At 39.5% G+C, this 25,205-nt stretch overlaps 1 protein-coding gene across 3 annotated transcripts in view; it reads left to right on the top strand.

The window, feature by feature from the left end:
• unkl (unk like zinc finger) overlaps positions 1-25,205 on the top strand; it is a 152,846-nt gene that overhangs the window by 91,883 nt on the left and 35,758 nt on the right. For 2 of the 3 annotated variants that reach the window (XM_063058762.1, XM_063058763.1), the window contains 8 exons: positions 2,223-2,358; positions 5,403-5,520; positions 7,265-7,349; positions 12,172-12,353; positions 13,888-13,927; positions 14,003-14,076; positions 18,053-18,118; positions 23,661-23,826. In XM_063058762.1, the coding sequence (XP_062914832.1) occupies positions 2,223-2,358; positions 5,403-5,520; positions 7,265-7,349; positions 12,172-12,353; positions 13,888-13,927; positions 14,003-14,076; positions 18,053-18,118; positions 23,661-23,826 (867 nt within the window). Of the gene's footprint in view, positions 1-2,222; positions 2,359-5,402; positions 5,521-7,264; positions 7,350-12,171; positions 12,354-13,887; positions 14,077-18,052; positions 18,119-23,660; positions 23,827-25,205 lie in introns of all 3 variants that reach the window. The other variant, XM_063058761.1, reaches the window with a different exon arrangement.

Raw genomic sequence — 25,205 nt, 5'->3', positions numbered from 1 at the left:
GTTTAAGAATTTTGAGTAGGAAAATATAATCTGATTGTGAGTGATGTTCTTAATATGTTTGCTACAAACATTTGTCACTTGAATGCTCTAACGTAATTGAGAAACTGAATTTAACTGAATATCCTACTCTTGTGAATTGAACAATAAAAATGTTAAAATTTATGATTAGTATGTGACACCTTTGTATTTGTTTATAATTTAACAGAGCTTTGTGAGGAGTTTCAGAAGAATGTTTCTTTGTATTGGATGCTGAAGTTGGGAAGGATGGTTTTTAAGTATGTGAAAGATGGAGGTGGAGTCTTGGCAGTACGAGTGTATAGGAAATCAATTTTTAGGGTTTATGGTGTAGTGGCTGCTTGTCAGGGAGGGTCTCTTTCTGCTTCAAGGGAAATTCTGAGGATCGGAGGAAATTCTGTAGATCTTTGCTAGATAGAAGTTATGTTGGGGGGGGGGACAGGCAGCAAGATTTGTTGGCTAAACAATCACATTCCTGTTCATGGGGTGGGTGGGGGGGGGTTGTTTCGTCTGTGATTCTAAGAGTTCAGGGCCAAGGACTCGCATTTGGAGGCCCAGAGGTAATTTGTCATGGGGTTGGAGGCCTGTCTCTGTGTGTGGGTCACTGGGAGGGTGGGTAAGGGGCTTGCTTTCCTGTTGTGTTATTTTGTAGAGCATGGTGGACAGGGTATATTGGCACCAGAATGCATGGTGATAGTTTCAGGCTGTCCCCAACACATCCATAGGTTAAGATCATAAGACATGGGGCAGAATTACACTATTTGGCCCATCAAATCATCTCCACCATTCCATCATGGCTGACTTATTATCTCCTTCAACCGCATTCTCTTGCCTTCTCTCTGTAACCTTTGACACCCTTACTAATCAAGAATCTGTAAAGCTCTTCTTTAAATATATTCAGTGACTTGGCCTCCACAGCTGTCCATGGTAATAAATTCTACAGATCCACCTGTCTCTTCATCTTCATATGTTTTGAAGGGGCGTCCTTATATTCAGAGGCTGTGCCTTCTGGTCCTATACTCCCCTACAAATGAACATCCTCTCCACATCCACTCTAGACCTTTCAGTATTTGACAAGTTTCAATGAGATCACCCCTCATTTTCTAAACTTCAGAGAGCACAGGTCCGGAGCCATCAAACTCTCCTCATATGTTAACCCTTTCATTCCTGGAATAATTCTCTTGAACCTCCTCTGGATCCTCTCAAATCCTTAAATAAAAGATGCTCACCATAAAACTGCTCACCATATTCCAGGAGTGGTCTGGCCAAAACTTTATAAAGTATCAGCATTACATCCTTGTTTTTACACTCTCATCCTCTTGCAATGAATGCTAACATTGCATTTGCCTTCCTTACTCCTGATTCAATCTGCAAATAAGCCTTTAAGAAATCCTGAATTCAGACTCCCAAATCCCTTTGTACCTCTAATTTCCGTATTTACTCCTTTTTGTAAGAAAATATTCTACTCCAGTCATTCCTTTTACCAAAGTGCCTAATCATGCACTTCCCTATACTGTATTCCATCTGCCACTCATTCTCCTGCTCTGTGCAAGCCCTTCTGCAGGCTCCCTGCTTCCTCAACACTAGCTGCCCCTCCGTCCATCTTTGTATCATCTACAAACTTGGCTACAAAACCATCAATTCCATCATCCAGATCATTGTCATGTAATGTGAAAAGAAGCGGCCCCAATACCAATCCCTGTGGAACACTCTTAGTCACCAGATTTGTTAGGTTATGTTGGTTGTTAACGCAAGTGACGCATTTCACTCAACACACATCAAAGTTGCTGGTGAACGCAGCAGGCCAGGCAGCATCTCTAGGAAGAGGTACAGTCGACGTTTCGGGCTGAGACCCTTTGTCAGGACTAACTGAAGGAAGAGTTAGTAAGAGATTTGAGAGGGGGAGGGGGAGATCCAAAATGATAGGAGAAGACAGGAAGGGGAGGGATGGAGCCAAGAGCTGGACAGGTGATTGGCAAAGGGGATATGAGAGGGCATTTCACTGTATGCTTCAATGTATATGTGATAGATAAATGTATCTGAATCTGTAGGAGACTTAGTGTAGGAAGGAGGTTTTGTTAGTTTGGTGTGGAAGAGAGCTGTGTGCATTATTTTCAGCAAAAGTTCATTTTCCATATTATATTTTCTACTTTGTGTTGTGGACTATTGAGTAGTGTAACCTTGATGTAAATTTGCTTACTTTGCAGAAACGAACTTTGTGCTAGCAAATTACAAGACTGATCAGTGTAATAAACCACCTCGACTCTGCCGACAGGGATATGCTTGTCCTCATTATCACAATAGCCGAGACCGAAGAAGGAATCCACGAAAATTTAAATATCGGTAAAGAATCAGTTTATTTTGGGGGTGTTGTTTGCTTTTGTGTGATGCTGATTTGCACCTGACCATTCACAAGTATTACCTCTCCTAGATTTCAACAAGTAATTTTTGGAGCATGGTTTGTGAACTCTATTTAAGTTTGAACTTAAATTTTATTTTGATGTATGCTGCAATTTAGAGTTTAATTACAAATCATGACTTGGCAGGGAGATGGACCAGGATAAAATGGCAGATTGGATTCGTATTTTGTCTACCATTATGTTCTTCACTACAGTACAGCTGTGTCCATTTTAATTAACTTATCATATTCATTGACTGTTATGCTGCTATTACTTCTCAGTTTGCCAGGCTTAAAACATTAATAGGAAAGCTCCTGGTTGAATCTGACATAATTGATTAATGATCATATTGTCTGCTAAAAAGTTTAAGGTAAAGCAAGACTAGTATAAAATCATATTTGCAGAGTATATGATGAAAGAGGAGATAATACTGTCCTTGCAGGTTGGGTTTAAAATTTTTAGATAAGAGCGAAGAAAAGATTCAAAGGAAAAATTTTTTTGGTACTGGGAATGAATGAAATTATAAGGTCATAGGAATATGCCTGATCTCTCCCTACCCTGAAGAGACACTGCAAATTACTCTGGAACTTGAATTATTGGAAAGTATTCAAAGCCATACTGGGATTTGTTTCTGTTCTTCCTTTTTGAGGAATATGGCTTAGACTTTTGGTATCAAATTCACAATTGGCTAGCTTTAAAATTAAATCAGATATGTTCAATATTGGAGGCCAGACTACACTAAACATTTCTAAAGGCACCATATTAAACACTTTGATGCAGGTTGTTCATCACTTTGTGCAATGGATCTTTGGAATTCATAGAACCCTGATATTTTACTGCACGGTGAAAAAGCCATTTAGATAGTTGCATCCATGCTTGTTTGCTTCTTAGAGCAATCCAGAACTAAAGCCACTGCTCTCCTCCCTGCATGTTGCTCCCATTGAGTTTTGTTTATCTGTAGGTCAACTCAGGCAATTTTCCCTTAATACACAGTCAGCTTAGTGAAGTGGTGTCATGACAACAACTTTTTCCTCATTGTCTATAGCCATAACGTTGAGATTGAAAGGTTAAAGTTCCCAGAAATGAGCATCACCAGTAATCTCTCCTGGTTCAACCATGTTGATATCACGATGAAGAAAGTTTACCAACACTTCTGCTTCAAAAGGCTAAAGAAATTTGGCATGCCTACATCGACCCTTACCAATTTTTATCTATTCACCATAGAAATCATTCTATCTGGATGCATAATGGCTTGGTATGGCAACTGCTCTGCCCGTGACCGCAAGATGTGCTTTTGCAAAATAAGCAAAGAGTTGTGGACACAGCTCAGCACATCTCAGAAATCAGCCTCTCTTCTATGGATTCTGTCTATACTTCTCGCTGCCTCAGTAAAGTAGCCACCATAATCAAAGACCCCAGATATTCTCACTTCTCTCTCCCATGGGGCAGAAGATACAGAAGCCTGAAAGTACGTACCGCCAGATTCGAGGACAGCTTCTATCCTGCTGTTAGTAGACACTTGGACAGACCACTTGTATGATAATATGGACTTCACGATCAGCCTTGTTATGATCTTGTACTTATGTTTACCTGCCCTGCACTTTCTCTGTAGCCTTTACACTTTATTCTACTGTACATTGTTATTGCTTTGCCTTGTTTTACCTCAATAAACTGTGTAATGATTTGATCTGTATGAACAGTATGCAAGACAAACTTTTCACTGTATCTCGGTGCATGTGACAATAATAAACCAACACTCAAAGCTGCAGTGGCACTCATGAAGCAGTTCACTGCTTTTGACTGTATTCAGAACTTAGGGTGATAATCAAAACTAACGAAAGTAGACCCTTTGCTAATAAAGTTGCAAGGTCTCAGCTTTTGATCCCACTTTAGCGGTAGCTCATTTTAGTATTGGAATTTCTTGAAACTCATTTCGTAATAAGTCTTCAGTATAGCAGTTGGGTTGTGCTTTTGTCAAATTTATGCTGCAGCAACAATTTATATAATGATAGAAATGCTTAAAAATATGGGCAGGTCTGAGGAAATGTTAATATTTTTTCTCATTCTATAACTTGCCCTGCTGAGCATTTTCAGGATTTTCTCTGTAAATATGTGTTTACTCATATGCATTTATTGCACGTGAGTTTGAGTTTAAAAGTATCCAGGTCAGCCATTGTGTTTAATGGCTGGAATCTGTTGCTGAAGGTACTTCTCAACACTAAAAGCCGTAAATGTCTGAAGCTGATCACAAGGGGATGCTACTTGGACACTCTTGAGATTTGCTACCATGTCAACAAATACAAGAGTTAATTTATGAAAATAGAGATTTGGGCCACTTGTGGGTGTGATTGAAGCTGGGAGTTTATTTAAAGCAAATTTGTAACAGTAAGCAAAAAGCTTTATCAAAGAGGTGCTGTTCAGAGCTTTAAAAGTGGAAGTATTGGTTGGGGAAGCATGAATACAGCAATGGATGAAGTTGCAGTGAAGCACAAGGATTGGAGTTTCTATCATTTTGATAGTAGCACTAGAGGGGCTTTGGGAAAGGAGACTGGTCAGACAAGGTAAGTCTCTGCTTGCATTTTCAGCTTGTTTGTATCAGAAGACATTGTTCTCTTTCACTTTCTCATTGAAATTAAAGTTTGTAGCTGTCATCTCAGTCTTTCATTATATTTGTATAACCTAAGGTACTTAAGATGGTAGCCCATATTGCTGAGCATGGGCAACAATTCGGGAGATCTCTTTACCAAAATATCATTAAACCAGTACAGCAGTTAAAATGTTACATTATGTGTTGTTTATGTTGTGCATTTAAAATGACAGATGTATCTGCTATATTGTCATTCCTTTACTGTAAGTTTTATGTAAATGTCTTACTATTATTGTCAATCACTAATAAATTGAGATGTATTAATGCACAGAAAAGTCTACAGATTACAATATTTGTATCCCATACCTTGCAGAATAAACTTATTTTGATTTGCATTTTAGGTCAACGCCTTGTCCTAATGTCAAACATGGGGACGAATGGGGAGAGCCCACAAAATGTGAGAGTGGAGATAATTGTCAGTACTGTCACTCTCGCACCGAGCAGCAGTTCCATCCAGAGGTAAGTCTAAAATGTGTGAACACACAAAACGGCAATGAATATGGATTCTGTGATTTGATCAAGGGGGGAGGGAATTATGACTGCAACTTGAGGTGGGCTTCACTCTGAAAAATTTGGGTAGAGTTACGTCTAGACATAGCAGTGACCATTCTTCATGTAAGAGCATAATAAAAGCAGGAATAAGCCATTCGACTCCTCAAGTTGGCTTTGCTGTTCAGTATGAATATGGCTGAAATCCTCCAGCCCTCATCTCCTGACCTTACCTTCACTGATATTTTTTCAAAAATGATTCCCATAATCTAACCTCCAGGATGGAGAATTCCGGAGATTAATTACCCAGAACAAGAAGTCGTTTCTATGTATCTCAGTTTTAAATAACTGCCCCATAACTAGTAATTTGCACATAATAAATGCATAGAAAGCTGTTTGCCTGCTTTGTCTCAATACAGTGCTGAAAGAATGGTATGTTGATACATGCCTTTTCAATCAAGAATGATATCTGCTTCCTTGTGTGGACAAAGATCTAAGAATAGTATAGTGACCAACTTTTGTATAGTGACCAACTTTTATTTCTCAATCATCATCACCACAAGAGCAGATTATCTATCTTGCATCTTGTCCTAAAAATTTGCTGCTGTTTTTACATTTTTAAAAAACACTGCAACAATAATTCAAAAGTAACTTGCTTTGAAAATAGCTATTTCAATCCATGTATCTCTTCCTACCACTAGATCTATACTTAACCTACAGAACCAACATGAATCTCCATGAAAGCTGCACATTGATTTTTCTCTTATTAAGTTGGCAGCCCATAAAATTGGACAGTGCAGGCGAGTTCCTCCCTACATCTCTTTTACGTTGTTGAAAGGTGTCCTTGCATATTGTAAAAAGTTATGTCCTGTAGTGGGTTCCTTGTAGCGGATACAGCTAAAGCTGAATTCTTGTTGCTGTATACCAAAGTATGGTGGGATTTTTTGATCCATTAGCCCCTTCTGCCTCCGTTTCCATCAGCCCTGATGTGTAAAATGAATTCAGTATCAGTAACGAGATGGGATGCAAGCATGTGTGGTTTCAGTGAATGTTCTTAATTATTGGCGTGAATCTTAGAGTTAGACCTTTAATAAATATAAACTTTATTTGCAACAAAAATAATAACCCAAATATTACCCTGCATATTTACAAATTGGGAATAAACCTGTATTATTGAAAAATTCTGGTAGACACTTAAATTTTAACCATAGTCTGTCATTGCTGCTCTTTTAATATCATCTTTGTATAAGAAATAATATGATTGACTGATAATACCAGCTATTGATCAGAAAATTGCCCTATTTGGAAGCATGCTATGTTCTTTGCTGCATTCATATGGTTTGAATGTAAATTTAAGTTTTTTTATATGATGGATACCATTTTGTGCTGACCCCATAGTTCCCTTTCCATATTTCTGTTTTTCTTACTGTGGTTACCCTTCTTTATACTGGATTGGGTGAATGTATACCTGTATTGCCACTTTCAAGGAACAAGGAAGTACATGTATTCTTCAGTTTCTCTGTTTTTAATAACAATTCCCTGGGGTCTGTCATTCACAGCAAGAAAACTTAACTTTGCAGAGCTGGAGTATTTGAGACTGGGCAAGAGGTAATTTGAACAGTAAAGGTGGTTGGTGAGCATAATCAGTTTCAGAATGTAAGTGAGCTAGACAGTATTTTTTATTTGCATTAACTTTTTTTCCACCACCCTCTAGATCTACAAATCCACAAAATGCAATGATATGCGACAGACAGGATATTGCCCACGTGGGCCTTTCTGTGCATTTGCACATGTTGAACGTAAGTTGGCAATCTGTGGCTTTTTTTCACATTAAGAATCTTCATCTTCCTGAAGCTCTTTCAGTTCTCTCACATGTTGTTGGGCAACATTATGTGATTACTTAGTCGAAGCATGATTGATTTCTTAACATGTAGAAAGAGTCACAAGATTCAATATTTTAATTTTAATAGCCTTTTTATCCAAAGATGCTAATTTTGAGACCTTTTGAAACCAACCATTACATATTCAAGACATAATTAATATTTTTAATCACAATGAAGGAAATTGGATAAAAGAAAGCAGAAGTGCAGACAACAGTCTTTAAGTCTTATTTGCATATGTCAAAGGATTGATGGAGGTGTTTGTAGAAGAGAGAACAAACCAAGTCTATGACTGGTCCTGGGGTTCACCAGCTATAACTCTTGAAATCTTAACAGGGGTTGTATATTCAGAATACTTAATTTTAGATTGAAATTGGAAGTATTTAGAAATGCGTTAGGGAATCACGATGACCTGGATGATCTTTCAAATATAAGCTGTCCTTAACAATTTTCAGTTCTCTGAAAATAAGTGCAATGGATCCTATGTATACATGACTTCCTATAAATCCAAAAAAGACTTCTTTTTCCAACTCTTAATACACAAAATAAACAGCCAGCTCTCTGGGCTAGAGTATTCCAAAGAGCCATGAAGCTCTATGGAAATGGAATTCCTCATGCCATCTTAATGGGAAACCCCTTATACTGAAATTTTGCCCTCTAATTACTGATCCTCATGGAAAAAAAAATCTATCCAATAAATATTCTACTGCTTATCTGTTACATAAAATTCTTTCTTCTTAACATCATTTGTAAACTATTTAGTGAGTTAACTATTTTTATACCTAGAGCCATACTGCTTTAGTATGCTGAGTCGGTGTTGCACAGATTTTGCATAGCTCCATTTGGAGCAAGTTTAGAAATTATTTACACCATCATTTCCTGCTGACTCTTCTCATTCTCAATTGAAATATGAAATGACAGAATTTATTGTAAGAACAAGATGGAGCAGATGATTAAAATAATACTGTTTTATAGAAACCTGGCAGTTAATATACAGATCCTTTCAAGTTAACAGAACAAGTTGAAAATATTTATTAAAAAAACGTAATGCTATCTGTAAACTTTTTTTAAACAAATATTTATAAGAGCACTGATAAAGCCACAACTGGATTGTGATAAATTCTGGCAACTACATTCTAGGAAGGATCTGTAGGAGGATTCTGAGAGGGTGCTTTTCCAGTTTACTAGACTGGCATGAGCTCAGGTTGGTGGTAGCATGAGAAAACACAATAGTTTTCCTTTGAGCAAAATGTTGAAGACAAAATGTCTTCAAAATTGTGAATTGTTTGAAAAGTTAAGTGAGGAGAAGCTTATCCCAATAACAGAAAGGTCAGTACAGTTGGCCATCCATATTCGCGGGTTCCGCTTGCGCGGATTCAACCAACCGCGGATTGGGAAAACCCGGAAGTTCTCTCTCCAGCACTCGTTGTTTGAGCATGTGCAGACTTTTTTTCTTTGTCATTATTCCCTAAACAATACAGTATAACAACTATTTGCATAACATTTACATTGTATTAGGTACTATAAGTAATCTAGAGATGATTTAAAGTACAGGCAGCCTATAAGTCGGATTTGTACGCAAGTCGGAACAGGTACATCCAGTATTATTTAACGTCTGTTAGTGAAATGCTTGTCTTAGTATATAGTATATATTTTACCTTTCTATGCATATAAAACACTTAAGAAACGTGTATTTCAATAATTAAACCACTGCGTTGCTTAGTAATAATTGTAGCTTTCATCAGGGCAGGGCCTTTCACGTGCTCCATTATTCTCACTTTATCCTTTAAAATTGTTCTGATCGTTGACCGACTGTAGCCTAACGCTTTTCCAATGACCGATGGTGTTTCGCCTCTTTCCGATCGCTTTATTATTTCCACTTTATTTTCAACCGTGATCGCTTTCCGTCAACGGAACAGAAACACTGCAGATTCAGCAGCAGCCACGGGCAGCGGTTCTGAGCTCCCCCGTGTCCTAAAGTCACTGAGACAGGTTAATTAAGGGACTTGAGCATCCGCGTTTTTTGGTATCCATGGGGGGTCGCGGAACCAATCCCCTGTGGATAAGGAGGGCCGACTGTAATCAAAAGGCACAGATTTTGTTTGAAGGAAGAGTTCATGGAATTTTGTGCTCAGAAATTTGATGCCTAAAATAATGGCATAAAATGATTCAGTGGCATAATTCAAGCAGTGGATTTTGGTTAATTGGTCTATTGGTTAATCGGGGCAGCCACTTATATGGGTCAACTCTTAAAGAATAAAAACTCATCGAGAAAATAGCCAGGATTTCCTTCATTTATTTGGGACACTGTGCTGCTTACATGGGACAGGAGACTTGCTGAGCGGTTTCTACTAGCATCAGTTGCATGAACTTGTGTGGCCGTTAGACACTAAATCATGCTTGGAGTAAATAGTTATTAAATAGCATCAGTTGCGAATGCCTGAGTTTTTAAAAAAAAAGTGATTTTTTTTCCACTGATGGTTGGTGCGAAATGAACAGTAAGGCGATTTAGACAAGCTGACTGGGCTTTCAAGCATTTAGGCTTGGAGATGCTAGAAACAGCTGGAAATGAAAAGGAAACAATTTGACTACTTCAACAAGATAGGAACTACAAAGAATTTGAAGGTATTGACAATCTCCTTGAATTTTACAATAAAAATGAAGATTTGGAGGTTACAATCGTGAAAGGCATTTTATGAATTCAGTGCATTATCTGTACGAGATGTCTGCACTGATTTTGTTCATTTAGTGGTTTGTATGTCGTATCCAACGATGATCAGAAACCTGTGCAGGAGAGTTTTTAAAGTGGAAAAGGTGTTGCACTAGGACACTTCCACTCTCTCGACCTCAGAAGTCCAGGTCCAGTGGTATGAGTAGTCGCCACAAACTGGGGTCTTCCTTGGTTGCAGTAGATAAACATTTCTACTCCTGTGTCTTATTGTGCCCTTTTGCTCTCCATGAAGTGTTACAGAAACACTTGGACATTGAAAATCACTGTTGAACTCATCTGTCCAGTCCACTGGAACTGACCACATGCTAGGACAGGCATGTCCCAGTTTCACTGGGTATGAGGCCCATCGGCTACCCTCAACTGGTTTAGCCTGTCTGTCGAAGCGGTGTATTGAGATGTGGCTGCTGTCGCTGAAAACAGTTACTTGGATCCACATGTGAGAGTTGAGTGTCCAGTGGGGATAGAGTGAGCTACCCCTAAATAGCATGACAAGCCCCTTCACCAGAGTTGCTATGCCTCCTTAGACACCCCATACAGGGTAGTGTACACTGGATGAATTCCACTGTCGATAACGATTAGGAAATAATATACAGTTTTATAATATTATAGTAGCATTGGTAGTGTTCTAAGTTATTCTGTATTTAACTTAAATACATAATTTGTTTTTAGTTTAACAGTAGTTTGTTCTAACTATTTTTATGAAGCTTTGAATAATTGGGACAGTCACTTAATTGGGCTAAAATGTACTGGTCCCGATGTGACCGGATTAACTGGAATCCACTGTCTTGGACACCACTGAAAAGGAAAAAAAAATTGTGCAGGTGTTTGCAGAAAAGACAAAGGAAGTGGAATAGTCAAATTGTTTCAAAGAGCTATCATAAGATGAGAAGACCTTTTTCTCTAACTGAATCACTGTAAGTAACAAACTATTGAAACTTAGTTGCAGAATTCAGCAAGTATCAGAGGTTTGGAAGATACTGCAGTAACAACATTGAGCAGATTAGCACTCAATGTTATGGATCTCTGCAGTGCTGTCATGAGTAAAACAGAAATGGAAGTAAGAATGCAGATTCTGAAATTATGAAATAAAAACTCAAGTGCTGGAAATGATAAGAGGTCAAAAAATATCTTTGTAGAAAGAATGTTCATATTTCAATTTACTGACTTCCATCAGAATACTGATCCCATTTATTGATACTAAATGGAAAGATGCTGAAAAGTTGTTTTTAATGAAAGAAATCCTCTGGTTTCAAATGCCTAAGTCCCTGAAAGTGGAAAAAAAAAGTATTAAAAATATGAAATTTGACCAGACATGGCTTGCAAAGTTTTTTTTCCTCAAGTCTGTGTGTAGGGCCAAAGTGCAGTTTCAGACTTGTCAAGCATGAAAAGCATCTTGTAGATTCCACAAAGTAACATCAAAGATGAAAAAACAATGTTGTGAATTTTATTAGAAGTACTATAATTTCCACAAAAGCAGAGTGTGCAAAGAAGAGCTAAAAAGAGAGTCATAAAAGGATCAGTTCAGAAACTGTCTGTAAAAGCTGATCAATATAAAGTGGTCACTAAGTATGATAGAGGAAATTGTGGCATATTTGTTTATATGGATGCTTATTGCAACTTCAAATACTTTGCAAATTTTAAGGGATAAATATTTAAATAGCAATAAAAGGGCATGGGGGAAAGCAAAAGAGTGAGATTGTTGTGGGCTGCAGGCTTGAAGATTTGTTTTTTTTTTGTTTTGGAGGATGTGATGTTTTCAGGGGGATGAAGCTAGTATATTCTTTAGAAATATTACAGCTTGAATGTATGGGACAGCTACTGTTTATTAATTAGTGCAGTTCATGATGTTATGAATAATGGAGTGTTTTAATTTCACCGCATTTACAAGGTTTAAGTTACAATCTTGAAATCTTGGTTCTTAAATAGCTGGTCATTATTTGTTAGGTTAATGTTCTTTTATTGATTAAGTCATGTGTTTCATTATAAATTTTGATTATTTTTTACTTGTAGGAATACCCTCTACTGAGGAAGTACAAATCATGAATCAGGTAGCCTCAATGATGCAGGCAGGAGCTGTGGCAAGTGCTCAGCCCAAGCAAGGCCCTCGACTTTATTCTACAGAAAGTCTTGGATCTACCAACGAATGGAACACAAGTATTAATCCAGCCAGCAATAATGGACAGATAGGAAATGTGAGTAGATATCTTATTTCCTCATGTTATCAAACTGTCTGTTCTACTATCCGTATCCTGACAAGCTTTGTCAACGTAATGCAACTTGGACATTCACGGGCAACTTGTGTGTATTTATTGTTGCTAAAACATTTCATGGAGATGTTGAGGACTTTGTGAATAATAGGAAGGTTCTACAAGCACACTCTATCATCTATAATTCCTGAAAATAGGTTTGAGAATTCCAATTTTCAAATAAGAATTAGCCTTTCTAAGGCCATATTGGTTTTAAGGTATGAAAGGGGTCCAGAGAGACTATACATTCTGTTTATATATAGGAGGATAGGTAGTAAGATAAATGTATTCAGGGGAAAAAAGCTGAATTAGTTCTGCCGCTGCTGTTTGTCAAAGCCACACTGGAAGCTTTGATGTGAGGAACTCAGCTACCTATTGTATGCAGTTGATCTGCTGTCCATTCGCTATTTGATTAGTTTACTGTGGCTGAACACATTAAGAAGCACAGGGTGGGGCCGGCTGGTGGCGCAATGACATCAGTGCCGGACCCGGGAGTGGAGGTTCCTGGGTTCAAAGCTAGTCGGGTCCGCTCCTGAGTACGCTTTCCATCCGTGCCAGGTTGAGTGTCGAGATTGCAACTCGACCTCGTAAAATAAAGGGAAAATACTGCGAAGATGTCTCTGAGGAGTGGTGGGCTGCACAGTCTTTCTTTCTCTCTTTCTTTCTCTCTTTCTCTCTCTCTCTCTCTCTCTCTATCTCTCTCTCTCTATCTCTATCTCTCTCTATCTCTCTCTCTCTCTCTCTCGTTCCGTGCCTTGTAAAAAAAACCATGAAAAAGACATCGTCACAGACGCACGCAGGCACACGCCAAAAACAAAAGAAGCACAGGGTGATAGATGAGGGAGCTGATACAAGTTGGTATAGGTTCACCCATAATTAAATGCCTGCTATATTGTTCTTGTGAGCTATGTCCAGTTAAGTGTACAACTAAAATTCATATAATTATATGGGGAAAAAAGGAGGACCATCTATACAAATCTCATTTGGCCTTGTTACCCTATATCCCTCAACTTGATTCCTATGGAAGTAACAGCACAAGAGCTTTTAAACATAATGGAATCTGCCTCCACCACCTCTGTGTGGGAATCTCCTCAGAACTCCTAAAGATTTCTCCCCTCTCGCCTTAAACCTATACTTTTTAATTCTCAGATCCACTTTCTTGCACTTTCCTTTTAGCCCTTGATTCCCTTCTAAATATCTCGGCCTGAAATATATCCAAACGCTTTTCCCCAACGGCAATGGGGAAGTAACAAGATCAGCATGGAATTAGTTGTGGAGCAGCAAGAATATTGACATTTATGTCTTTAAGTTTGATATTTTGTTCGTTTTAAGAAATTCTATTTAAAGTGTTGCATATAAATTAAGTATGCAATTCTGAGTGTATAAATCAAATGTCTGTCAGTATATTATTAAGTGACACAATTAAGGAATAAATTGTGCTTTTCTTTTTCGGTATTAAATGTTTTTGTTTTCATTTCAGGTTTCATCATCAAGCAGCCCAACAGTTACTTCAAGTTCAGGTAGTAACGGTTCATTGTATCCTGTTGGACAAATAAGTAGGTGCAAATATTTTACTAACTGTAGTTTATGTTCAGATGCTGCGACATCCAGTGTTTCGTCACCCACATCTACGTATCCAAAAGCACCGGGCTTTGAACGCGAAGATCAGGTAATTTGTATACAAAAATATCTGCATTTTGATTGAGGCTAAGTGCTAGTCTTTTTCTGAAAATGCTTTTTCCCATTTTGTGCTTACAGTAACCTGTTGACAGGTATTCAAATTGGGGTCTGTCAGAAACTTGGTTCCAAGCATCACTAGAATATTGGTCCAACAATAGTCACAGAGCACTTACCACGGCACAGAAACAGGCCTATCAACTTGTTCAGTACATGCCAACTTGATCTTCTGACTCATCCCATCCACCTCCACCCAGACCATGCTCCTCATCCATGTACCTATCTAAACTTTGCTTAAGTGTTACAATTGATCCCATGCTGGCACTTTGTTCCACACTTGTACCACTCTCTGAGTGAAGGAGTTTCCCCCCCACTAGATTCTCCTGAATATTTCACTGTTCACCCTAAACCTTCAGTTGTAGACTCATCCAGCCTCCAGGAGAAAAAGCCAGCATACATTTATCTATAACCCTCATAATTTTGTCCACCTCTATAAGAACTCACCTTGTTCTCTTGTGCTCCACGGAATAATGTTCTAACTGATTTAACTTCCCCCAATAATTCAGGCCCTAGTCCTGGCAACATCCTTGTAAACTTTCTTTCCACTTTCCAAGCTTATTAATATCTTTCCTGCAAGTAGATGACCAGAACTGCACACAGTACTCTAAATTTGGTCTCACCAGCATCTTGTACAGCTTCAACATAACATCCCTAATCCTGGACTCTGTGCCCTTATTTATGAAAGCCAGTGTGCTAACAAATCTCTTTACTACCCTATCTACTGGTGTTGCCACTTTTGAGGAATTATGAATCTGTATTTCCAGGCCTCTTTATTCTATTATACACCTCAGTGCCCTACCATTCACTGTGCAAGTTTTACCTGGTTTATTTTCCCAAAGCACAGCACCTCACACTTGTCTGTGTTAAATTCTATCGGCCATTGATCCGCCCAATTTTCCAGCTATCCAGATCCCACTGCTGGCTTTGATAACCTTCCTTGCTGTCCACTACTCCCTCATTCTAGTTGTCATTATTATCTACGTCATTAATATTGATGATAAACCACAATAGACCCAGGACACGCTATTAGTCACAGGGCTCCAGTGGATATACAACCATGTAGCACTCTCTGGCTTCTCCCACTAACCCAATGTTGGATCCAATTGACTATTTCATCCTGAATGCTGAGCAACTTAACCTTCTGGACCAGCCTGCCATGTGGAATTTTATGACATAAGGACTGAATTCTGTGGGGAAAGATTCATTTAAATTCTCTTGATGTTAAGACAGCATTCATGGAAGTGTGACAGCATAGAGCCCAAGTAATATTGAAATAAATGGGAAGCAAGGGAGAACACTGTTTTGACTATATGGCACAGAAGATGATGGTTGTGATTGTTGCAAGCCTGTTATTTCATCTACTGGGCTATTGGAGATCAGTGTTCTATGCTAAGTAACATTCAGGTGCTTTATCAATGAGCATTCTTTAATTAATCGAAGTGGAAAGCATAGGAGCATCCACAAATCATCATAAAGTTTTAACTGTAACTGGGTAACATTCAGATCTGGAGAACAAAATAACACGTGGGAATAAAGGGTTGGCTGCCAGCAATTAGAAGTGTTTAGATATTGGAATTGATGGCTTTGCGGCAAAGTTTGTGGATAATACGAAGATAGGTGGAGGGGTAGGTTGTGTTGAGGAAGGAATGCGATTGCAGCAGGACTTAGATAAATTGGAACAGTGTTGAGAACTGTATGATAATGCATTTTTGTAAAAAGAACAATAGTGTACATTATTATCTAAACAGGGAGAAAGTTCAAATATCGGAGGTGCAAAGGGTCTTAGGAGTCCTTATGCAAGACTCCCAGAAGATTAATACACTGGTTGAGTCTGTGGTAAAGGTGGCAAATGCAGTGTTGGCATTTATTTCAAGGGGGATAGAATATAAACACAAGGTGGTAATTCTAAATCGTTTTGAGACACTAGTTAGGCTGCACTTGGAGTATTGTCAGCAGTTTTGTGCCCCATATCTCAGAATGGATGTGTTGTCATTGAAGAGGTTCACAAGAATGATGGCAGCTCTGGGTCTGTACTCACTGGAATTTAGAATGCAGTGGGGGATCTCATTGAAACCTACCTAATGTTGAAAGGACTGGATAGGATGGAAGTGAAGAGGATGTTTCCTATGGTGAGGGAATCCAGAACTGGAGACCACAGCCTCAAATTTGAGGGGCAACCTTTTAGAACAGAGGTAAGGAGGAATTTATTTTATCCAGAGAATGAGTTTGTGGAATGCTCTGCCGCAGACTGTGACGGAGGCCACATCCATGGGTATGTTCAAAGCAAAAGTTGATAGATTCCTAATTGGTCGTGGGATCAAGGGATATGTTGAGAGGGCAGGTTTATGGGGTTGAATGGCTTCCGGGATCATCCATGATGAAATGGCAGAGCAGACTCAGTGGGCTGAATGGCCTAATTCTGTTCGTATGCCTTATGGTGGAAGTGATTTCCTGGCTCACACTTGTGGCGTGTAACTATTTTCAGAAAGAGTGCATACAACTAATTCACCATTGAATTAGATCACAATCCTGAATGACCACACGTGAAAAGTTAGTTGGACTGGTTGCCTAACTGCTGTAAATTGAGTTTCCGTAACACCTCAATGTCAATAACATCCAGGCCAACTGGTATCTATCTTTCATTCTAAACATTAATTCTGTTTGTCATTGACATATCTTGGCTGCCCTGTCCAGGTGCAGCATGAATCCAACAACTCACTTGGCATTCTTTGACAGAACTCTTGAAAGGACATATAAATACGGTATACAGGAACACCAACTTCAGTTCTCATCTAAGTAGAAGAGTATCATAATTTTTGAGTCTATCACTTATTTTTGTTGTTTGAAACCAGACTCTGGAACCCCATACATCAAGCAGACCATCTTTGTTACAAGGACTGCATTGGCTCACCAATACTCTCCATGCCAGTTAGGGATGTGCAGAAAAGATTGGTTATATCATCTAAGCCCATTCTATTCTGTACACTGAAAATTCCAATATACCTAATTTGGCTCTTGTCTAATCTGACAACAGTTTAGAGCTGTTTTGGCCACCATATTAGGTGTTAGCTTTCGATAATTGATGTCTCTGATGTATGGATTTGCAGAAGTGTAATGTCATGGAACCAATTTTCCAGATCAATTCAGGTGAGTTCTATTCTAACTGATAGCCGAAGACATTTCAAAAGCAATATTTGAAGATAATGGAAATCAATTTTAGATTTTTAATAATTTGGAATAGTGATGTTGTTCCCCTGCAACTTGCTGGTTTTAACTTTATTGTTTATAATACATCTTCCTGAAATGAATAGCAGATTGATCTGTACTGCAGTTTATCCTAGAGCTGACTTAACCAGCTTCTGGAAATTGCGTAGCAGGTGAGATTTGTTCCTCTTTTGTCACAACCCAACTTGTTAAATTCTACTTGTGCCATTTGTGAAGCCACCACCATTTAAAGAAGTACTGTTCCAGACTCTGAAGGAACCTAGCATTACAATCTAGGATTTTCCACCCTGCACTAAAGAACAGGAGCTTATCAAAAAAGGCAACTTGAAGGCTTAGAGTGTTTGGAATCTCAGTGATTTTTTTTCAGGTAAATTAAACATTCTTGGATAATTAGTCACATCCAGGTTTGAGCAGAGATGATAATTTCATCTTTGCAGAGATTACAGAGGTGAATATAGTGGGATTTGTTGACTGGTGGTGTAGGTATCTGTTTACTGAAATGATTAATGCACAACTACCTTTTCTAGAAATGGTGACCAGGTGCAGTTGGTGATCTTGCTCTATTCCTCTCCACCCTGAGTGGCGAGGGAGTAGTTAGTAGCAATGAAAGTAAATGTTGGTGATTAGAATGATAGATATTTGCATAAAAACTGAATGCTTACAATTAGTTTGTTTACTTGCAGGCAAAACAACATAAGAACCAAACAGTAGAAAATAACCAGAAATTAAATGAACATGATAGTAAACAGGTGAGTGAGTTAAGGCTAAATTTTGACTTGAGTATTTTACCAATGGCAGTTTGATCCTCACTAACAATGTTCTGTGTTGGCTTGATGTAAAGTGCATAAGAATGAATGTGAGATTCTGCGGATGCTGGAAATCTGGAGTAACACATACAAAATGCTGGAAGACCTCAGCAGGTCCTGGGAAATGAATATTCAAGCATATACGTCCTATCGAAAGGACAGACTGATGGACAGAGGGGGTGGGGTGGCTCTGTTGGTGAGGAATGATATTCAGTCCCTTGCGAGGAGGGACATAGAATCAGGAGACGTAGAGTCAGTATGGATAGAACTGAGAGATTCTAAGGGTAGAAAGACCCTAATGGGAGTTATCTACAGGCCCCCAAACAGTAGTCTGGATGTAGAGTGTAAGTTGAATCAAGAGTTAAAATTGGCATGTCGCAAAGGTAATGCTACAGTTGTTATGGGGGGGATTTCCACATGCAGGTAGACTGGAGGAATCAGGTTGGTACTGGACCCCAAGAAAGGGAGTTTGTGGAGTCTCTCCGAGATGGATTCTTAGAACAGCTTGTACTGGAGCTTACCAGAGAGAACGCAACTCTAGATTTAGTGTTGTGCAATGAACCGGATTTGATTCGGGACCTCGAGGTAAAGGAGCCATTAGGAGGTAGTGACCATAATATGATAAGTTTTAATCTACAATTTGAGAGGGAGAAGGGAAGCTCGGAAGTGTCAGTATTACAGTTGAACAAAGGGAACTATGGTGCTATGAGGGAGGAGCTGACCAAAGTTCAATGGAACAATACCCTAGCAGGGATGACAGTGGAACAGCAATGGTAAGTGTTTCTGGGAATAATGCGGAAGGTGCAGGATCAGTTCGTACCAAAGAGGAAGAAAGATCTTAAGGGGAGTAAGAAGAGGCTGTGGCTGACAAGGGAAGTAATGGACAGTATAAAAATAAAAGAAAAGAAGTATAACATAGCAAAGACGAGTGGGAAGCTGGAGGATTGGGAAACTTTTAAAGAGCAACAGAAGGTAACTAAAAAGGCAATACGCATTGAAAAAATGAGGTACAAAGGTAAACTAGCCAAGAATATAAAAGAGGATAGTAAAAGCTTCTTTAGGAATGTAAAAAGGAAAAAAAATTAGTTAAGACCAAAATTGGCCCCTTGAAGACAGAAACGGGTGAATTTATTATGGGGAACAAGGAAATGGCAGGTGAGTTGAACAGGTACTTTGGATCTGGCTTCACTAGGGAAGACACAAACAATCTCCCAGATACAATAGTGGCCAAAGGACCTAGGGTAATGGATGAACTGAAGGAAATTTATATTAGGCAGGAAATGGTGTTGGATAGGCTGTTGGGTCTGAAGGCTGATAAGTCCCCAGGACCTGATGGTCTGCATCCCAGGGTACTTAAGGAGGTGGCTTTTGAAATCGTGGACGCATTGGTAATCATTTTCCAATGTTCTATAGATTCAGGATCAGTTCCTGTGGATCGGAGGGTGGCTAATGTTGTCCCTCTTTTCAAGAAGGGAGGAAGAGAGAAAACAGGGAATTATAGACCGGTTAGCCTGACGTCGGTGGTGGGAAAGATGCTGGAGTCAATTATAAAAGATGAAATTACGACACATCTGGATAGCAGTAACAGGATCAGTCTGAGTCAGCATGGATTTACGAAGGGGAAATCGTGCTTGACTAATCTGTAATTTTTTGAGGATGTAACTATGAAAATGGACAAGGGAGAGTCAGTGGATGTAGTGTACCTGGACTTTCAGAAAGCCTTTGATAAAGTCCCACATAGGAGATTAATGGGCAAAATTAGGGCGCGTGGTATTGGGGGCAGAGTACTGAAAATTGGCTGGCTGACAGAAAACAAAGAGTAGCGATTAACAGGTCCCTTTCGGAATGGCAGGTGGTGAACAGTGGGGTACCGCAGGATTCAGTGCTGGGACCGCAGCTGTTTACAATATATATATTAATGATTTAGATGAGGGAATTAAAAGTAACATTAGCAAATTTGCCGATGACACAAAGCTGGGTGGCAGTGTGAAATGTGAGGAGAATGTTATGAGAATGCAGGGTGACTTGGACAGGCTGGGTGAGTGGGCAGATGCAGTTTAATGTGGATAAATGTGAGGTTATCCACTTTGGTGGTAAGAACAGGAAGGCAGATTATTATATAAATGGAGTCAAGTTAGGAAAAGGGGAAGTACAACGAGATCTAGGTGTTCTTGTACCTCAGTCACTGAAAGCAAGCATGCAAGTACAGCAGGTAGTGAAGAAAGCTAATGGCATGCTGGCCTTCATTACAAGGGGAATTGAGTATAAGAGCAAAGAGGTCCTTCTGCAGCTGTACAGGGCCCTGGTGAGACCACACCTGGAGTACTGTGTGCAGTTTTGGTCTCCAAATTTGAGGGAGGACATTCTTACTATTGAGGGAGTGCAGCATAGGTTCACGAGGTTAATTCCCAGGATGGCGGGACTGTCATATGTCGAAAGATTGGAGCGTCTGGGCTTGTATACTCTGGAATTTAGAAGGCTGAGCGGGGATCTGATTGAAACATGTAAGATTATTAAGGGATTGGTCACAATGGAGGCAGGAAGCATGTTCCCGCTGATGGGTGAGTCCAGAACCAGAGGCCACAGTTTAAGAATAAGGGGTAGGCCATTTAGAACGGAGTTGAGGAAAAACTTCTTCACCCAGAGGGTGGTGAATATATGGAATGCTCTGCCCCAGAAAGGCAGTGGAGGCCAAGTCTCTAGATGCTTTCAAGAAAGAGATGGATAGAGTTCTTAAAGATAGCGGAATCAAAGGTTATGGGGATAAGGCAGGAACTGGATACTGATTGTGGATGATCAGCCATGATCACAGTGAATGGCGGTGCTGGCTCGAAGGGCGGAATGGCCTATTCCTACTAGGTCTATTGTCAGGCAGAATCTATGGAGAGGAATAAAGAGCTGATGTTTTGGGCTGAGACCCTTCATTAGGACTGCGAAGGCAGGGGGAAGAAATCAGAATAAGGTGGGGGGAGGGGAAGGAGTACAAGCCAGAAGATAATAAGTAAAGCCAAGTGAGGGGCAAGGTAGTTAGTTAGACCATGGGGATAAAAGGGAGAGGAGGGGCACCAAGAGGTCTTAGGTAGGTGAGGAGAAGAGAAGCAGTAAGAGGGGAGCCACACTGGAGAATGGAAAAGGGGGAGGGGAAAATTATTGGAAGTTAGACTGCTGTCATGCTGTCAGTTTGAAGGCTACTCAGATGGAATATGAGGTTGTTGCTTCTCGAAACTAAGAGTGGCCTCATCATGGCAGCAGAGGAAACTGGACCGACATGCCAGAGTGGGAATAGGTAGTGAAATTAAAATGATTGGCCACCAGAAAATCCTGCTTGTTGCAGGTAGAGCAAAGGTGCTCAACAAAGCGGTCTGCCATCAGTGAGATCCAATGTAGAGAAGGTTGCACCAGGAATACTAGATACAGTAGGCGACTCCAACAGACTCGTAGGTGAAGTATTGTCTTACCTGGAAGGACTGTTTGGGGTCCTGAATGGTGGTGAGGGAAGAGGTGAATGGACACATGTAGTACTACTGCTTGCAGGGATAAGTGCCAAAAGGCAGATCAGTGGGGAAAGACAAATGGGCAAGGGATTTACAGACAGAGTGATCTCTGCAGATAGCAGTGAGTGGGGGTGGAAGTAGTAAAGATGTGTTTGGTGGTGGGGTCCTGTTATTCCTCTCCATTGACGTTGCCTAATTTGTGGAATCCCTCCAGCATTTTGTGTGGGCATAAGAATGAGTGGTCTTCATAAGAATGTCAAATATACATTGCCTTGAATAAGTATTCAGCCCCAACAACGATTTTCACTTTTTACTGTCTCATTTTGTAAATTTAAAATATTGAAGTAAGACTTTTTGAGCAATCTATAAAACACTGCATTATTTCAAATCAAAGAAAAAAACCAAAACCTGTCAACAATTTACTAAAAATTAGAAACCAAAATTATGGAGCTGTAATTACTATGCTAATTTTCCTCAGGTGTTGTACTGTATTTTACCTTACCAGCTCACCCAATTTGTTGACGTAGAAAACTGGAGGATCACCTGTTTTTAATGAATTCATAAGGATAAATACCCCCTCTCTCTGTAAAGTCCAACAGTAAGGTAGATTTTCAACAGACCAAACCAAAATGAAGACAAAAGAACTTTCAAGACAAGTCAGGGAAATGATAATAGAGGAGCGCAAATCTGGGGATGGGCACAAGACCATCTCAGAGGCATTGAATATACCCCAGAACTCTGTAGTCTATCGTGGAAAAAATATGAAGCCACAGCCACACTGCTTAGGTCAGGCTGCCCCTCTAAACTGAGTTGTCAGAGAAGAATGGCACTTGTAAGAAAAGCTATTGTGACCACAACAGTCACTGTGTGAGCTGAGAAGCTCCACTATCTCTAAAGCCTTGAGGTCGGATGAGACCAAAATGGAACGCTTTGAACACTAAGTAGTATATGTGGTGTAAATCTAATACTGTGCATCAGCCTGGTAACACCATCCCTACTGGAAAGTATGATGGAATAGCATAGCATCATGTGTTGGGGATGATTTTCTGCAGCAGGGACCGGTAATCTGGTCAGGATCGATGGGGAAGAAGAATGCTGTTAAGTACAGAGAGATGCTGGATAAAAACTTGCTAGCCTCTGCCGGAGTAAGTTGGTCTTTCAGCAGGACAACAACGCAAAGCACACTGCCCAAACAACCATGGAATGGCTGCAAATGAAGAAAATTGATGTATTGAGTGGCCTGGTCAGAATCCTGACCTTAACCCGATCAGACATCTCTGGCAAGATCTCGAGATGGCTGTCCACTGCTGCTCCCAAACTAAGCTGGCACAACTTGAGCAATTTTGCAAGGAGAAATGGGCAAATCTTGCTCCACCACATTGTGCAATGCCAATAGAGACTTAATCAAAAAGACTGGCTGTAATAGCTGCCAGAGGTGGTTCAACTAAACACTGAACAAAGGGGGATATATACTCTTGAACTGCCGACATTTCACTTTTTGAAGTTTTAGTTTTCATGATTTACAAGTTTCCCTGTGTTTTTGTTTTTTTTTTAAGGAGCATTTGGTTCACAAATGAAAATTCTCAGTTAAATTAATCAAAATTGCAAGTTGCTTCATTCACTTATGTGAACAAAGTGTTGGGGTCCGAATACTTTTACAAGGCACTGTAAGCATTGCAATGTGATTTGGAAGTATTTGTTTAGCCACTTGTAGTCATGATGTTCTCTTAAGATTTTGGCTGGGCATTCCTTATTAGATAAAAAGCAATTCATCAACATTTATTTTCCCCCTCAGCCCTCCCCCTGCCCCTCCAGTCCCTTTCCTTTATTTATATTTCAATGGAGAGAAGTGAGTTTGAATAATACTTGAAAGCTCAGTATGTATGAATTTCATTTTGTTTTACATTGAAATTTATCATAAGTTTTATTAAAAGCTCTTCTTTGAAAAGTTGTTAAATATGTTCTAATCAAATTCATTCTATCCTCTGCAGAACCTTTTAAATGTATTTTCAGTGGTAAATCCACTAACATCCAGTATAACATCTAGTTTGGCATCCAGTATTGGATCTGATACTTCATCTCCCTCTACTTTGTCAACAATGAATGCCAAAGCAGTTCCATTTTATCCTGCTAGCAATACAGTGGAATCAGTAATTGGTAAGTGATAACAATAATTCAGTGACCTATTCAACATAAGTAAATGTTTATTTACAGATCTCTGGAAGTGTCAAGATCTGTTATAAAATGTGAAAGTAGGCAAGTTAACCCCTCCTACCTGCTTTGCCATTCGCTATGAGTCATGATTGATTTATTGTTGGCCTTAACATTTACAGAAATCTTCTCATGCTCTTTGACATATTTTACTTTAAATGCCTGCCAATCTCTTCCTTGAATATATTCATTGTTTTCCCCCATCGGAACTGGGGCGTAGAGTATTCCAAAGATTCATGCTGTTTTGAGAGAAATTTTTCCTCATCTTCATCTAAAGTATACCCACTAGGGGAAACGCGTAAGTTTAGCATCAACATTGTCAATCTTCTCAGAATCGTAGTTTCAATAAGGTCCTCTAACTATTCTATACTTCAGTGAACATAGAATCATTGTAATCAGCCTTTATTGTTGTGCCAAACCTCTATCCCAGGAATTAACCTACTGAACCTCCCCTGCACTGCCTCTGGTGTATGTACATCCATCTTTAAATATGAAGACAGAACTTTACACAATCCCCCAAGACTATGTAAAGTTGAATCAATTACATTAGGCTTCCTAATTCCTTGCTCTACCTGCGTATAACATCTTATGTTTCATGTACTGTAACCTCCATGTACCTATCCTGGTGGTGCTTAAATAATATTATTGCAGCTCATTCCATATACTTGCACCCTCTGTGTGGAAAAAATTGCCCCTCAGGTCTGTTTGTAAATCTTGTCGCTCTTGCCCTAAATGTCCCCTAGTTTTGGACTCTCCTGCCCTGGGGAAAAGGTTGTTAAACTATCTATGCCTCTCATAACTTAAAACACTTCTACAAGATTGCTCCTTGTTCTCCTATGTTCCAAAGAATAAAGACCCAGCTTGGTCAACCTCTCCCTATAACTTAGGCCCTCTAGTCTTTTCTGCACTCCTAGTTTAAGCACATCTTTCCTGTAATGAGATGATACTATGCAGTATTTCATATGCGGCCTCACCAGTGACTTGTACGACTGCAACATAGTGTCCCAACTCCAGTACTCAGTGCCCTAACTGATGAAGACCAGTGTGCTAAACAACCTCTTTCACCACTCTTGTCTACCTGTGACATTGAATTATGCACTCGCACTCTTATGTCTCTCTGTTCCATTATATTTCCTAGTGCCCTATCATTCATAGTATTTCCTATGTTGGTTTAACTTTCCAAAACACATCACTTCACGAATCTGTATGCATTTTACATCCTTTCATTAGTTTCTTGAATGTGTTCTGTGAGTTAAAAACATATTAATGATTGAAAATGTTAACATCTGCCCACCCACACTTGGAGCTGTTTGAAGAAGAAATGG

This window comes from Mobula hypostoma, chromosome 9, assembly GCF_963921235.1.
Source record: "Mobula hypostoma chromosome 9, sMobHyp1.1, whole genome shotgun sequence".
In the NCBI taxonomy this organism is placed as follows: domain Eukaryota; kingdom Metazoa; phylum Chordata; class Chondrichthyes; order Myliobatiformes; family Myliobatidae; genus Mobula; species Mobula hypostoma.
The sequence above is the reverse complement of the archived record's forward strand: the minus strand, read 5'-3'. Positions and strand labels throughout refer to the sequence as shown.